The 16,824-nt window shown below is 30.5% G+C and overlaps 1 protein-coding gene across 10 annotated transcripts in view; it reads left to right on the plus strand.

The window, feature by feature from the left end:
- The window catches only part of LOC127707404 (unconventional myosin-XV-like), a 127,019-nt gene extending 110,232 nt beyond the window's left edge, over positions 1 to 16,787 (plus strand). For 8 of the 10 annotated variants that reach the window (XM_052211880.1, XM_052211882.1, XM_052211883.1 and 5 more), the window contains 15 exons: positions 307 to 359; positions 2,397 to 2,469; positions 3,242 to 3,318; positions 4,086 to 4,168; positions 5,590 to 5,815; positions 6,964 to 7,044; positions 7,840 to 7,930; positions 8,266 to 8,444; positions 8,653 to 8,721; positions 10,086 to 10,150; positions 11,207 to 11,346; positions 11,571 to 11,620; positions 12,297 to 12,383; positions 13,296 to 13,430; positions 13,929 to 16,787. In XM_052211880.1, the coding sequence (XP_052067840.1) occupies positions 307 to 359; positions 2,397 to 2,469; positions 3,242 to 3,318; positions 4,086 to 4,168; positions 5,590 to 5,815; positions 6,964 to 7,044; positions 7,840 to 7,930; positions 8,266 to 8,444; positions 8,653 to 8,721; positions 10,086 to 10,150; positions 11,207 to 11,346; positions 11,571 to 11,620; positions 12,297 to 12,383; positions 13,296 to 13,430; positions 13,929 to 14,045 (1,526 nt within the window). In that variant the 3' untranslated portion in view covers positions 14,046 to 16,787. Of the gene's footprint in view, positions 1 to 306; positions 360 to 1,346; positions 1,461 to 2,396; positions 2,470 to 3,241; positions 3,319 to 4,085; positions 4,169 to 5,589; positions 5,816 to 6,963; positions 7,045 to 7,839; positions 7,931 to 8,265; positions 8,445 to 8,652; positions 8,767 to 10,085; positions 10,151 to 11,206; positions 11,347 to 11,570; positions 11,621 to 12,296; positions 12,384 to 13,295; positions 13,431 to 13,928 lie in introns of those variants that run through there. The other 2 variants (XM_052211887.1, XM_052211888.1) reach the window with 2 other exon arrangements.
- The last annotated feature ends 37 nt before the right edge of the window (positions 16,788 to 16,824 follow it).

The following is a 16,824-nucleotide window of genomic DNA, read 5'->3' on the forward strand; positions in this document are numbered from 1 at the left end:
TAACAAGAAACCTTTTCTTAGAAATATGTAAATGAGGCATCCACATTATCTGAATTCATCAAGAGTTATTGCACTTGAAATAAACAAGCTAAAAACAATGATGACATGTCCTTTAGCTGTGGACTCACAAATAAATCAGATGTTAATTTTATTTTATTTAGAGTAATTTTACCATTTATTCATTTTATTGTCTTAAGTCCCTGTTTTTCAAAATGATGAATTCTGTACTTCAGTTCAAGTTAAAAAAAAATGAGAAATAATCAATTTTATTTTACAAATATACATGTATAATTTATTGTTATATAGGATCTGGAGACTGGTCATGGAAGGAACAAGCAGAAATGGTCAAGTGGACCAGGGTAGGTTTGATTAATATCAAGGTCAAATTTCACCAAGAGTTTGGCCATGTATGATAGAGTCGTTGTTAGACTGGAGCTTTATGTTGCTTACAACCTCTAAATTAACTCATTAGTCATGATGTGACTTTGATGTTTGACTTTGAAATGAAGTAGGGTTCACTCTATCTATGTAGACAAGCATTGGACGTTTTTTTTGATTTAAATTAGATACTGGTATCAGGGAACTGTAGAGGTAAACGATGCTTATAAGGTTTAATTTTCTTTGGCATGTAACCTTCATATTAAAATATCTTAACTTAAAATTCAATTAAGATTTAAAGTACTCCCCCATGCACAAGCAGTGGTCAAATAATAAGTAAGTCTTCAGCTTTATGAGTCTTATAAGTATTTGGTAAGTCTTGCTGTTACTAAAAGACTGTGACCTTGCAATTGTAATGGATTAGAGCACTCTCTATGATTTAGCAGTAAACAAAGATGACTTAGTTGCATTGCTTGACCTCTTCTTGCATATTATTACAATAGTATTGCAGAAGAGCACAAAGATAGGCCAACAAGGGCATTACTATATATCAACTGTTTTGCAAAGGAGATAATTATTAGTTTTACCAAATCACTTATTTCTTGCAAATAGTCAATTCTGTTCAGATACAGTAAGTATTTCAAAAATTGTAACTTGTAAAATCACTTGCTTTGGTAGAACATCTCAAATTTAGCAATTTTACTTTTACTCCTATGGTATTTTCCACAAAGTTAATGGTTATTTAAGAGATGTGTACAAGTTCCGTTATCATTGTTATGACAAGAACATGCCTTAAATTTTCAATAAGCATGTTTTCCATTCTTTAAAATGCTACATTGTCCTTAAAACATAAAATCAAATAAAATGATTGGTCAGAAATAAGTTTAAGATGTAGCTTATAAAGTAGACATAATGATTCACTACTATAGATTTTTTTTTATAGAAACGTGATATTGACATGTTTTCAGGGAAATATTCCCAATGGTGTAGTATCAAAAGAAAGAGACAAGCGTATTACCATGAACCACCAAACGGTACATCTGCAATGCTTGCACTCCTGCCACTAAAATACTCATATCAGTTGCTATGTTGTACCATTGTCTAGCAAAATCAGGGAATGCATAGTGTTTAAAATACACCTTATCGCTATTTGTCTGCCGTTACTGCACATCACAGATGATAATGTCAATTTCTAACATCAGAGAGAAAATGTTGACACCACAAAAGTAAAGTGATTGTTGCATGACGTCATTTGTTCAAGTGTTGAATATTTTCAGGTCAAGTGTCACAGATTCTCAAACAGCGATAAGGTCTATGTCTGCATAATCAGTCACCCATCTTGTTTTTTTCTGCAGTGGTGATCTGTGGGAGTGGGTTTTTAATGTGCTGTAACTCATAACTTGATCTGGGGTATATAAAAAGAGCTCATATGAGTGAAATGATCATCTGTATTGATAATGAAGATGATGATATGGTTATTTCAAAGATTAAGGATCTGCTGGGAATAGTGTACCCAGGAATAACTGATGGAAAATGAAACTAGATGTTCTTTATTGTAATGCTATTATTTATAGACATTATATAGTGCTGAATCATTATGTCTGCTTGTTTTAGGTTTCAATTTTTTTTTTTTTTTTATTTATAGAAAATAATATTTGATTATTAACTTTGTTTTCCTTATAAGTTTAGAGCCTTGAGACAAATGTAATTATTTGATGTCAGAATCCAAGTTATGTTGCATTCTTCTTAACCATGACATTTGATATATTTTTTGTAGGAAACTCAAAAATTTTCAAAAAAATGAGATGATTAGTATCCTTAACAGTGTTTAGTTTTAGTTTTGTCGTAATACCTAGAACTAATTCAAATATATTTATATATTTTCAGAAAGCATTTTGTCAGTAATTAAAATTAAAACCGATTTATGAGTTGGTAATGGTTGAATGTGAACTCTTTTAAATTGTTTAAAAAGATCAGCTTTATAGCAGTGTTATCTTTAAATTTTTATATCTTTTCAGTCACCGATCCAGACCTCTTTGTTAAAACTGAATTCAAATGAACTTAACAGACTTGCATTGGAATGTTTTCTATGTAAGTATTGTAACACAGCAACTATATAAAGTTTGGGTCTAAGATACTGCTACATATGTTAAAAAGCTCTTACCTTTTTTATATCCAACATTAGGCTGCTCACCCCCATGATTTCCCATCAAAACTGGGGATAGCCTGTAAAGTCAGTATATAATAATTTGATTGGCTATTGAGATAGGGCAGCCATATTTATTCCTGCAGCTGGCAATCAGCTGTCTGATCTTAAAAACTACCAAAACACTGCTGGGAAGAATTCATCATCTTTAAAATACGGTATCATATATGTTCTATTGAAAATATTTAATAATTATAAGTAAAAGATACTTTGAGCATTACATCATTGATTGATTTGGTTTGAGAAAAAAAACTGTTAGAATATAAACATAAATGTACCAGCCCTTACTTATGTTAAATTAAATATATATATGTACCAGCCCTTTTTTTAGTTGAAATACATAAATATACCAGCCCTTTCTTATGTTAGTTAAAATACATAAAAATACCAGTCTTTGTCGTTTGGATATGTCCTTGACAGTGTTTTCATTCTTTTTTTCCTCTGCTTGGAAAATTATTGAAAATGAGGCTTACATGTGTTATCACCAAGGAGGTTGGATGAAACCAAATTGTTTCTGTCCATAGCAACTATGTGAAAGTTAAGTAACAAAATGATGAGAGATAGGTATCTTTACAATACCTTCCATTGTATGATTTATAGTCCTTATTATGCATTTGAAAGAAATTGAATATATTGGAATATTTTGATTATTTTCAGGTGTAATGATGTTTATGGATGATTATCCAATGAAGTCTGGTATGGATGAAACAGATTGTGCACTCAAAATACTTAAGGTAGACATCTTATCAAACTTCAGACATAAACTTTATTCTGCAATGAAATATTTTTATACTTAATGAATAGAGAGGTATTAACATATTACTTTGCAAACAATGTCCAATTACTGTGCATTTCTCTTTTTTTAAAGTATAGAAGTTGCGAGTAGAATGGTGTAAGTTAACTTGCATAATAAAACTAATGCATCTTTATTTCTGCAATGATTTCAATGTTTTGGACAAGGAAAAAATAGTCATATAATAAAATATTACTCAAGGGAAGTAAACAACATCAAAAGACCAGATAATAAAGGCAACAGTAGTATACCGCTATTCCAAATTCATAAATCGATTGAGAAAAAACCAAATCCGGGTTACAAACTAAAACTGAGGGAAACACATCAAATATAAGAGGAGAACAACGACACAACAGAAACACAACACTTAAATGCAACACACACAGAAACGAACTATAATATAACAATGGCCATTTTCCTGACTTGGTACAGGACATTTTAAGAAAAAATGGTGGGTTGAACCTGGTTTTGTGGCTAGCCAAACCTCCCGCTGTTTTGGCAATGTTAAATATAACATTAAAATGACAAGATTACATGACAGGACTACAATACAAATAAATGGGAGAACATACAGGACAGATAAAACTGGAATAAAAAACCCAAAGGAACAGCAAATAGAGACAGAAAAGTTAACTTTATCATCTGTTTGTCAGATAGTACTTATATTGTCAGCAAGTTGATACACAAGTAAAATTGATTTTGTTTCAGAATTGCCATAAGTATCCAGAATTAAGAGATGAAGTGTATTGTCAGTTATGCAAACAAACAACCAGTAACAGGAGTATGAAACCGTGAGTTTTACTATCAGTTAAAACAAGTTGTTCCAGTTTGAATGGGTCTCAACAAGCCTCATCTAATAAAATTAATCTTAAAAACATTTTAGTTGTTAGATGAGTTAACCTTTCAACAAAAAAAGTTATGAGATAGCAAATTGACTCCATACAACATTAAGACTGAAAACAATTTGGTCTTTAATGGATATTACAGCAATGTCTAAATGTCTTGAGAAATGTCAAGCTTTAAAACAATTTGAATAGACAACTTAAGCTAAGAATATATTTATGGTAATGGCAACCTTTAAACTAAGAACAACCAACCAGAAACATTGATAACACTGAGAAGTCCTTGACATAACCATAGACAACTAAATCTTTGAATATATTTAAAGTAATCTTTAACCTTATTCATCTAAGAACAATATACTGTAAACTTGCTAACACTGACTTGAGTACACTCATAACCATTTGGCAGGATTAATTTAGTTTTAAGAGTTGCACAAACTTTTATCATATTTATGCTTAAATTGAATAGAATTGGGAACAAATTAGGGCTCAATTGTAGTATACTGTAGAATTAGTTCCTTACCCAATTACATATTCATACAGCAGCAAGGATATGTATGAGACCTGTACCAAATATTTTGTATGCCTGTTAATGTAGTCTCCAATGACAGACACATAACTCGAATTTAATTAATCTTTACCCTGACCCTAACCCTACGGAATAAGTTTGCCGTTTGAAACAGCCTACTGTGCTATATTGCCATTTGACACAACCTATGGCGCTATATTTCTCTTTGACACAGCCTACGGTGCTAGATTGCTCTTTGACACAGCTCTAATCCTAAACCTACCCTAACCCTAACCCTAACCCTAAACCTAAACCTAAACCCTAAAATTAACCCTAAATGTAGCCCTAAACCTAGCCTAGGACGCTAGATTTCCATCGGACACAGGGTACGACATTAGATTTCTATTTGACGCAGCCTACTCCAGTAGATTCCTATTTTACACAGCCTTACGGCGGTAAATTTCCGTATTACACCTACCATGGTGTCAAAAGACCCTAGATGCCAAAGCACAGTTGTATTGTTCTATGTCAAAGCCTAACTATGGCGACAGATTGATCATAAACCAGTGTTAGTGTGTAGATGTGTCGATGTGTCCAGATTAGCCATCAAATGTAATGCCGATTCACTCATTAATAATCTGCTGATGAGAACTATTTCTTCTGTACTCTCCAGTTGATCCCAAATTAGAAGGCCATTATTGATCAGTTCAGAATTTTTTATCCAGACTTTTATAATTACAATAATATATTTATTTAAGCTATGTATTGTGTCTTATAATAAATAATTTTATATTTACTGTTACAGTCATTTTAAATTGTACATAAAAATATTTTAAATTAAAACTTTTTTTTTTATTTACAGAAAGAGTTGTGTAATGGGATGGAGGTTATTTTCGATTGTTGCTTGTTATTGTGATTGTACGGAAATGTTACGGCCATTTTTATTCAAATATTTAGAAACAACAGCTTCTGATACTTCACGAACATTTAGTGGTGCTGCATCAATTTGTTTACAAAACTTACGAAAAACATTCAAATATGGTGGACGTAAAAATGTTCCTCTGAAAGAAGAAATTAGTGCTTTAGCAGTAAGTGCAATGACTGAAGAAAACAAAAAACATCATTACTTTATACTCTTGTATCAGCTGTTATGTTTGAGTAGGGATGTACACTATTCATTGACATCAACACACTTTTCTATTGCTTTTAAACAGGTATTACTGTTCTAACATTCAAAACTTCTAATGTTACAAGAATCTACTTTTTCCTATGAAATTTTTTGTGAAACCCTGAATACTTTTTGTATTGAACTGAATATTGATAACGCTATTGTTACAACATGTAAAATTCTTGTATCCTGGATGAATGACTTCACATTTACTAAGTATATTACTTCCAGATAATGTTATAAGTGAATGTCAATGTTTGGCTCAATCTGACCATTTGAGTTGAAGCCATCTCTTGGTGTCTAGTCATCATTCTGTAAAATTTTGAACACCTTATGAAACCATACTAAATTTATCTTAATCTTAAACACCCATTGATGTTCTTGTTTATGACCATGCAGTGGAACCAGCTTGCCAGTTATTTAATAGAGCACAAGAGTAAAACAACATATTTATAATTAATTTCTCTGCAATGATACTCCTTATTGTGACCAATAATGGTAAATTATATTTGTGATCCATTTATATATTGAGTCAGAGGACTCCTTCCAATGAACCCTGTTTAGTCATTCATTATAATTATATTTGAGGCCATTCCATACCTGCCAACTTTTCAAAACCTTCATTGGAATTTTAAGCATAAGGAACTAGTGCATGTTTTATACATGTTTAAAGTATATTTAATAAGATATACTATGATTTTTAAGGAGTACATATGTACTTAAACATGTTAAATGCCATTAAACTCATTTGAATAACTATTTTGAGGTATTAAGTTCATATAATAGAGGATTTGAATAGTCAGGCCATGAATTGGGATAATTCAGGACTGCCATTCTTACAATCCAGTCCATCAATTGTATGTTACCTCTCACTATATGCCATTCTTATCATGAGGGGATATTTCTTTTGGTTAAAGGGATGACCACTGAAACTTAATTGCCATTTTAATGCTTGTTAATCTGCATCTTTTCCTGCTAAGAATTGAAATTTCACTATGTGTTTGTAGGAGAGATTAGTATGTGCAGTTATGTCCAAGTATGCTAAAAATGTAATAATTTATTTTTCAGAATGGTAGAATTTCTAAGAGATTTTCATTTATATATAGTGGATCAGAGAAAGAAGGCATGGTGCATATAAAACCTTGTTCTGTAAGTGTTATCTACATGATGTGGGAGGGGGGTAGAGAGGGAGAAGGCATGGTACATATAAAACCTTGTTCTGTAAGTGTTATCTACATGATGTAGGAGGGGGGAAAAGAGGTGGAAGACACCATGAATCTAAACTCATAAGTCTATTAGAGACTGAAAAAAAAACATGGCAAAAAGTGTAAACGATGAAATGACAAACTACAATCCACAAAACACTTCATAAAACTAAAGACTTATAAACACTAACCCCACTAAAAACTGGGATTGATTTCAGGTGCTCCAGAAGAGTTAGCAGATCCTGCTCCACATCTGACTCCCATTGTGTTACTCCTCTAAAATTCAAAACGCATACACTTGCCTATGCTCAATTTGCAATTTAGCAGCAGATTCTCCAGATCAATTAGTGATACTGACTATGGATCTGTATATGAACTTTAATAGTTTAACTACAGGGAACTAGCAACAATGAAATATTGAATCAGACAAGGAATCATGTTATGTATTCACTTATATATTTTTGTTGGTTTCATGGAATTAAGAAACTAAGAGAAATCCATCACTCATTGATTAATTTACCGGAACAAAAAAATTATCTTCTTAGTAGATGAAAATACATGTTTCAACTCACAAAACTGCATGTGATGTTGTATTTATTCCTGCTTCCAGGTGTGGGATTTTCTTGTTGGATTGAAGACCCATTGGTGGCCTTGGGCTGTTTTCTGGTCTTTGGTTGTGTTGTTGTCTCTTTAACACATTCCCTGTTTCCATTCTCAATTTTATTTGGTTTATTTTCAGGTTGTTAAGGATATAATTGAAGACATCTGTAATAGATTAGATATATTTGATCCAGTAGAGATGGAAGAATACACTCTGTTTATAAGAACAAGTAAGTTTCATCCATAAAATTTGTAGCAGAAAAGTTCATATTTTTTTGTCTTAAAAATTGATCAATTTCTTTTTTAAACATTTAAGGCATTGATTGAATAAAAAAAAAGTCAAATGGGATAGGATACAAATTTACTAGTTTGTCGGAATTTTTTTTCTTTCTAGTTCATATTTTGCAATGATTGCAATTTTACACAGATTTTCAGATGGTAATTTTGTAGATACTTTGTAATAATGAATAAAAAAGAATACCCAAATGATTCTACCATAGAAATTTTAACTGTTATATGAGTTAAGTGAAAATTAACCTCTGACCTTTTGTCTATTTTATTGTAGAAGATGAAGCCAATCAAATACACTTCAGCAGATTACGGCCAACAGAATATATCCTTGATGTCACATCAGAATTTGTCCGCAATAAGAGAGATTTCTCACTAGTCTTCCAAAGAACTGTATGGTTCTTCCCCTTCAGACAAACAGACAACAATCTATATAATGACCTCATGTTCTTCCAGGTAAGATGATTTTCTCTAAACCTTCTAATCAAGGAACTTACATAATCATGAATAGCTTTTTAACATTTTTCAAAAGATCCATTTTTATAAAATGAAATTGATGGTGTAAATGTTATAGAGGAAAACTTTTATTAAAGATGTATTTGAATGATACCGTTATCAATTGCCATTAAATATTTTTTTAAATATGAATTTGTATGTTTTACAGTGTCTGCCAGACTACATGGATGATTTGTTGCTGGTAATGAAGGATGGACGATTATCACATCAAGATGAGGTATTATTTTGTTTTTCGGTGTAATGATTATCACATCAAGATGAGGTATTATTTTGTTTTTCCGTGTAATGATTATCACATCAAGATGAGGTATTATTTTGTTTTTCCGTGTAATGATTATCACATCAAGATGAGTTATTTTTGTTGTTTTTCCGTGTAATGATTATCACATCAAGATGAGTTATTTTTGTTGTTTTTCCGTGTAATGATTATCACATCAAGATGAGGTATTATTTTGTTTTTCCGTGTAATGATTATCACATCAAGATGAGTTATTTTTGTTGTTTTTCCGTGTAATGATTATCACATCAAGATGAGTTATTTTTGTTGTTTTTCCGTGTAATGATTATCACATCAAGATGAGGTATTATTTTGTTTTTCGGTGTAACGATTATCACATGCTTAGTTTACATGTATTAGTTTGTGATTAGGTCAGTTTATGGGGAACCACTAGTGGTTGGTTAATGATATTTGGTATGCAGTTATATAAGCATTGGCAAATCTCATTTCCATGGAGATTATTTGGCCCCGCCCCCTCATTCATGGTCTATTGACTTTGAAACTTTTGCTTAGTTTTCATGTGTGATTAGGTCAGTTTAAGGGGAACCGTTAGTGGTAGGTCAATGATAATTGGTATGCAGTTGTATAAGCATTAGCACATCTCATTTCCATGGAGAATATTTGGCCCCTACCCCTCAGTCATGGTATATTGACTTTGAAACTTTTGCTTAGTTTACATGTATTAGTTTGTGATTAGGTCAGTTTAAGATGAACCAATAATGTTAAGTCAATGATATTTGGTTTGCAGTTGTATTAGCACTGTCACATCTCATTTCCATGGAGATTGTTTAGCCCTGTACCTTCAGTCATGGTTCATTGACCTTGAATATTTGCATAACTTACATGTTAAAGTATTGCTATTTTAATTTCAACATTTGCATTATCAAAATAACAAATAGGCAAGACATATCTCTGTGATAACAGTTTATACTAGTATTTAGAGAAAACCAAGATAATTTAGTGGACTTTAATGCAAAATATATTCTACTACTGTGGGTTCATTTATTTTCATGGATACCAATTTTCATGGATTGTGGAAAACTTTGTTTGATTTCTTGCTGTTGCCGAAGTCTTCATATAAGCCTATACAAAATTTGTACTTTGTTGTACATGTAAATTGGTGGTTTACCTATACTCATCATATCCTTGAAAATTGGTATCCAATGAATACTAATGAATCCACAGTAAGACTTATCCTAAACTTTAAAGAAGTCTTGGGATTCATTCCTAACAAATTGATTTTATGGTTGACAAAGATCTTTTAGAATGACATATGTTCACTTATAATTTGTTTTGTTTTGCAGGATGATGTAGCATTCTTGGGATCATTACTATACAGGGCTTTTGATAGAGTTGGCATGCCTCAAACGTAAGTAAGAATTATATGTTGTTTGCTCATAGTTCATTTTGAAAAGGGGTACCAGTGATAAAATCTTTCTAGACTAATTTCAGAGACAGTACCTTGTACGTCAAGGCTGAAAATGTTTTTACCTGTGTCACCAAAGGCAATAGCAGGTCTAGTAACTGCTGGACTTTGTCAATCGGTCTGTCTGTCCATGAGTTATAGTTACTTGCATTGCCAAAGGCGAGAGCAGATCTAGTAACCTCTAGACTTTCTGTCTGTCTGTCCATTCAAAAGACCTAGGTTAGAAAAGTTTTGTCATAGTTTTCTTGGTTTCTTTAGAAGGATTTGATATTTGGTCTGCAGCTTGATAATGATGAGTTGTGGTGGTAAGCAACTTTTACATCTGCTGTTCATCCACTTCCTGTTTGCTGATAGCTTGAAATTTTACAACACTCATTGTACATGAAAATTTTTGTCAAAGTTGTTTTTCTTCAATGAAAGGGTATGATCAGTTATTCTTCAGTATACCTGCAAGTTCAATCAATTACATGCAGCGATGCAGGTCCTGACCCGGATTTGGTCTTGCTTGCACTTAAAACTGTTGACTTTGAAATAATACAAAAATGTAGTATATTGAAGTATAAAAATAAAAAACTGCTTTATTTCTGGAAGTTAAAAAAAAAAACTTGAAGAATATGATTGAAATGTTGAATTGAATTGTTACTTATATTAAGTGAAATACACACAAATATTGTCACCAGTTTGATTTCTTTGTTATTCTTTAAAAAGGAAAATTTATATACATTTCTGTATGAAGCCTTCAATAGAATTGAGTAAATAGTAAGTTAATAATGTTACTGCATTTTAATGTTAACAATTTTGTAGTATTTAAAAATACTAAACTTATTGAGGGGAAACACCAAAAAACTTAAAAAAGAAAAGAAACAAAAACAGATAAATCAGACCTCAACCCTACCTATAAAAGGAAGATGATGCTATATTTAGACAACAAAATGTGAAATAAAAGTGTAAATGGTCATCATTGGTTACTGTTTAATGAACTTTGAACTATAATTATAGAAAAGACCTGACCTATTTATTACCTGGTGCTGTACGTAAATTATCCGACTACAATCCACAGAAATGGATGAATAGAATACATCAGCACTCAACAGAGGTGATGAGAAGAAATCCTTATGATTGCAAGGCTAAGTTTGTTGGTAAGTTGCTGTCAAATGTTTAGATGCCATGGTGAATAGTGATCCTGTATTTTTCAGTTAAGCTACTCAGTTTTATTTTTAAATGTTTTGGAAAAGTTGTTACCTGAAAAACTTTTATTACACAAGAGTAATGGTGGATTTAATTACTGCATTTTATGAATTGAATTGGGTTTCATGAATACATAATTTTTGTGTATAACTTATTTTATTTTACTTCATTTTAGATATACTAGCAAGATGGCCATTGTTTGGTTCAACATTCTTTGTCATTAAGGTATGATTTTGAAATATTGCAGGTTTATCTTAAAGTTAAGGCATTGATAATTAATGGAATTAATGTAGATTCTATTGCTTTAAAGCTATGAAAATTCATTGAAAATAAAGTAAATGAGACTTGTCAGATTTTAAGACTACATTGCAAATATCAGGAACATTCTGGCTATTAATATAGAACGAACAAAAATGTTCTTTGGTGCAAGTGAATAGAAGAAATTTAAATACATTTCCAATATGATTATCACTTTGGCCAAGATTTTTGCACTATAATCTGTAAATTCAGTAATTATTGCAACATTTTGATTCAGGTTTTGCGACTTGGTGAGTATCGCAATAATAAGAACTATCATTCTGATATCTGATACATATATCTGTAAGAAGCTTTTCCTGAAATCACAATAAATAATCTCACATTTTAGTTCATGAATTGCAATAAATATGCATGCAATAATTTCTGAATTTACAGTATTCAAGACGTTGTGTAATTTTGCTATTTTACCTAATTAACTATGATATAATTAAATGAAAGGAAATGATTTTAAAACATCAATGCACAGTTTTATCTAATGTTCAACATTCAGTAAAGTTTACGGGAGATGTCTGGATTGATTTTAGAAAGTATCCACTGTAGTTTTCCTGTATTGTGTGAGTAATAATACTTTTATTTTTTTTAGAATCCACCAACTACTCCAGCCATCAAGGGAGAATGTCTGTTAGCTGTCAATAAAAATGGAATCCAATTCCTCAAGCTACAGACACATGTAAGCAACTGTATCTTACACTGTTTGTCACATATAATGAGAAGAGTATGTAGTCTTATATACATTATAATGTTGGCATGATGTTGGATCTTGCATGCCACATTTTCTGTTGTGACTGGAATTACAGTGAAATCAGTTATTAGGACTTCAGGGGTCTAACGACTTTCCTGAATATGCATGAAATATTTGCCACTAGGTGTTATGGTAAACAGTAAAACTCTCTCAATCAATCTTGTCCAGAGATAGAAAATTATATGATAGATATTTATATTCTTGACAGCCTAGATTTGCATGTTATAAATATAAACTGGTAACATTGGAATGGAGAAAACTGTACAAATTATTAGCAAGAAGAAATATTTTTCATCAGATATTCACAAAAGTATATAAATTTTCTATGAATCAGGCTAATTTGCCCTGCATGTTTCTCTCATAAATACATACATTATAAAATGAAAGTGCTGTTTATATTTGCTCTGTATTTTATGTGCATGTAGGGATTTTGTGTCATAGATTATACATCATTATCTCTTCTTTTCCTTTATTTAGCATACTGTAAACCAACTAATTTTCTCTGATACTTTATTTTGCGTTTAGGCTTTTCTAGCCTACTTCATGGCCATTTATATAAGTGATTTTGTATTTTTTAATGATGTATTAATATGAAGGAAGATCAAAGTTTAATGTATTTTCGCATTAATTTTCTATTCCCGCGAATAAATCACTTGCGAAAACAAGTTGGTTTAGAGTTTAACTACTTGTATTCATTTTTTTCTGTTATTGAATGAATGAATGAATGAATGAATGAATACTTTATTTGCAAGAAGCATAAACATGCTATGGCAAACGAACATAGTTAAAAACTTGTTTAAAACTAACAATAAATTAACTGTTTTTATGTTCTGTTTACAGGAAACTATTTTACAGTATTCATTCAGTGAAGTTTTGTCAACAAGACAATATAGAAGTGAAAGTAACCAACATTATCTGGACATGAAACTTGGTAATCTCATGGTACAGAAAATCGTCAGAATTGAAACTGAACAGGTAAAGATATATATTGAAAGCAAACTTTTGCGTGTTTCATAGGTATTATCTTGAATGGAAATTAAATCAGGAAAAATGATGACGTGGTAATTTAGGACTGTAGAAAGTTATGTTTATGCTACTTTTTCTAGTTTTGAGTTTTTCTAAGTAATTTTTTATTTATGTTGTCTTTGAAAAATTAAACCATTAACCAATCTTTATTTTAGTTTACTTATAAATTTGTGCAATTTAAGGAGGATGAATAATACGAGCCATTAATTATATCCCCTGAAATAACCCCAAAAAATAGAAAAATATTGCAAAGCTTCATTTAGTTATACTGTACCGTGTGACATGTTTTCAGTGTCTTTGATGTTGGACTTCTGTTTGTTGAAACATGAGTGGGTGTATAATTAGTGAGAAATAGCTTACAATACTTTTTTCATTACTATTCATATAACTGGTATTTCCAGAACAAATACTCTTAATTCACATTGCATATTTTTGTTTCTTTTTCAGGGATCTGATATTTCCAACTTAATAGGACAATACATGACAGTCATTGCAAAAAACAGAAAACGACCACTAACAGACAGAAGTACTCTTGACAGGACAAGCCTACAAAGATACCATTGAGGACTGTTATATATTTTTCCAGTGTCCAAAATTCTACAAAAAATAACTTATACCAAAGTGTAGAATTAAAAACTAAAGCATGCATTCCCAAGATACAGTGATAATGATGGTTGTGATGTTAAAGATGTATAGTGCTACAATTTTTTGTTGTTGAAAATATGATGTTGATCAAATACTTGTTTAAATAATGAGATGCAAAAATATTGTTTGTACAGGGTTCTATGCATTTCAAAGTATATAAATATATATTTATTGTAACCAATATATTGAAATGTTATAATGTATGTAGATACAGACTGTGATAACAAAATTGTTCCAGGAAAAATATATTTACTTCTATATTTGTGATATTTCAATATGCCTCATGCATTGTTTGTGTATCTCTTCAGAAATGATTGCTAGCAGAATCCATTGTATTTAGACCAAGATGTAGCTACAGAAGAGTAGAAAGAAAACCCATCAATTTGTTAAACATTCTTTACTATCTATAGCGCATTAAGGATATTGCTAGATATTACAGATAATGCTGAACAAAAATCAAAATATATCCTTTTTGATAGTTAATCATTTTTAGGATGTGAATTAGTAGGTCTAAATCTCCTGCTTTGAGCTTTATATTATCTTTGGAAGTAACTAAATAGGCTATTGTAAATTTATAGTACTCATGGTCTTTCATCTATTATTATTTTGTTTAATTTTGATTGGTCTTTTGCCATTTATATTTACATATCAACATCTATTGAAATTACCTGTGTTACTTTACTCTTAGTATATCTTATTATTGTAAAAAAAAAATGTATAAGCTAAGTTTGAAGAAGATTTGTACTTTATGTATGTTTTGCAAAGATTACATTCCTCCTTAAGGGAGCCTCTTGTATTCTTTCTTCAGGGCTGGTTCATTTTAACATAGTGAACCCAAGGTAGGCATAATAAGGCAGCCTTAAATAGGATCAATAATGTTATGTTCCTTGTAATTTCCTGTTAAAAAAGATGACAAAGTGCCTTTCGTGGGTGCTTCATATATTTAAATTGAGTATACCTCAATGGATGCCAATTTTGTGTAATATTTTACATTTGAACATTTTATTTAATTAAAGGGATGTTTCTTCAGCTGTCTACATTCCAAGCAAAAGATCTGTGTTTCTTTACTCTTGCAAAGTAAAGCAAAAAATCTGTAATTTTTTAATGGTCTACATTCCAAGTACAAAGTTTTGCAGATTTTGTAGCTATCTGAAATATTATTATTTTTATAATATTCACAGTGAAAATGATTTAGAATAAAACCTTAAAGTTTAATATTTTGATCTAGATTTATACAATAAACTAGTAGTGTTAGATATAATGTATGTTCGTAGTAATATTCATATGGCTCATTAAATGTTACATGTAATTACATAAATAATGTTGTTAATACTAAGTCTTTAAATATTATGTTATATAATAACACTATCAATTATTTTTTTCCCTCGTTTGGTTAAATTTTGAATTCTCATCTTAGATTCTCGGTCATCTGTCCATTACTAGAAAAAATTGGAAGGATTGAAGAAAATGGAAGTAGTTTTGTAGAAAGCATTTACTAAAATTAAATTGTAAATCTTTTGTCTTGAATATACTTATTACAATAATCGGATGAAAATTATATGAAGTTTTATTATTTATTTTGAAGTTATTTGTTTATTTGTTAATCAGTAGGATACAGAATGACGATTATGGAAGAAAGTTTTAATTTTTTTATTTATTTTTTATTTTGAAGTGTTCAGTTAAAGAATTTTTTGGAGCAAGTCAGAACAAGAGGTTATCATTTTGATTTAGATAAATATTTTATAGTAACATGAATTTGTAAAAAGTGTATAAAGTGTATATCAATTAATCCTTAAACTGCTGAATATTTAAAATATACAGTAAAATGAATTTATATTTTTGTAATATGTTTAAAATGAAAAATATATAAATACTTACTTTATTGTTTTGTTAAATTAATTAAGTTACTTACATTTTTTAAGTTTCTATAGATTATACACAGGGTTTTTGTTAACCAGTATACTTAACCTATTGACCCCTTTGCACAAAGATGCAGTCATGCTCAGAAACATTGCATTGTTGGTATATGATGAAGCTCTCCTGGATTTATAGGTTTTACATAAATATTTTCTGGGAGACATTGTTATTCCCACCTTCAACAGAGTTTCTAAGGATGTTTGTAATGTGAAAGGGTCTACCATGGTATTTGATTACCTTTTAACTATTTACATGTAAACAAAATAATTGTAATTTAAATATGAATGAACTTTTTCATGTTCTTAATTTTGTTATGATTAATTGAATGTTAGGATCATTTTTGCTTTGTTGAGGTTGTGTTTACATTTGGATTTTTCATGCATGTTATGGCATTTTCTGTATTCACCAACAAAATAGCAATTCCTAGATTGTAGATCTGACTGTATAATGTTTTTGTACGAACCCTTAAAAGTTCCTGTAACAGAAGGATAAATGCTGTTCCTTCTATCACATTCCTGGCTGATCGATGGTTGAAATGTGTGGTAAAAAATTAGTGCCACTGGGGTGGATACATAGTGCCACAACACGTCCAGAATCATACTAACTTCTTCACTAGAGGAAGTTGAACATTGATATGTGCAATTGTTACATAGTATATCATTCATATATTATACAATATATACATAATACTTGAAACCATTATATTTTTTATATTTCATAAAATTAATAAATAATACATGTTAACTGCTTGCTTTTTATTATCTTTGAGTCTGACAAATTG

The sequence above is a fragment of the Mytilus californianus genome, unplaced genomic scaffold, assembly GCF_021869535.1.
Source record: "Mytilus californianus isolate M0D057914Y unplaced genomic scaffold, xbMytCali1.0.p SCAF_7, whole genome shotgun sequence".
Taxonomy (NCBI): Eukaryota; Metazoa; Mollusca; class Bivalvia; order Mytilida; family Mytilidae; genus Mytilus; species Mytilus californianus.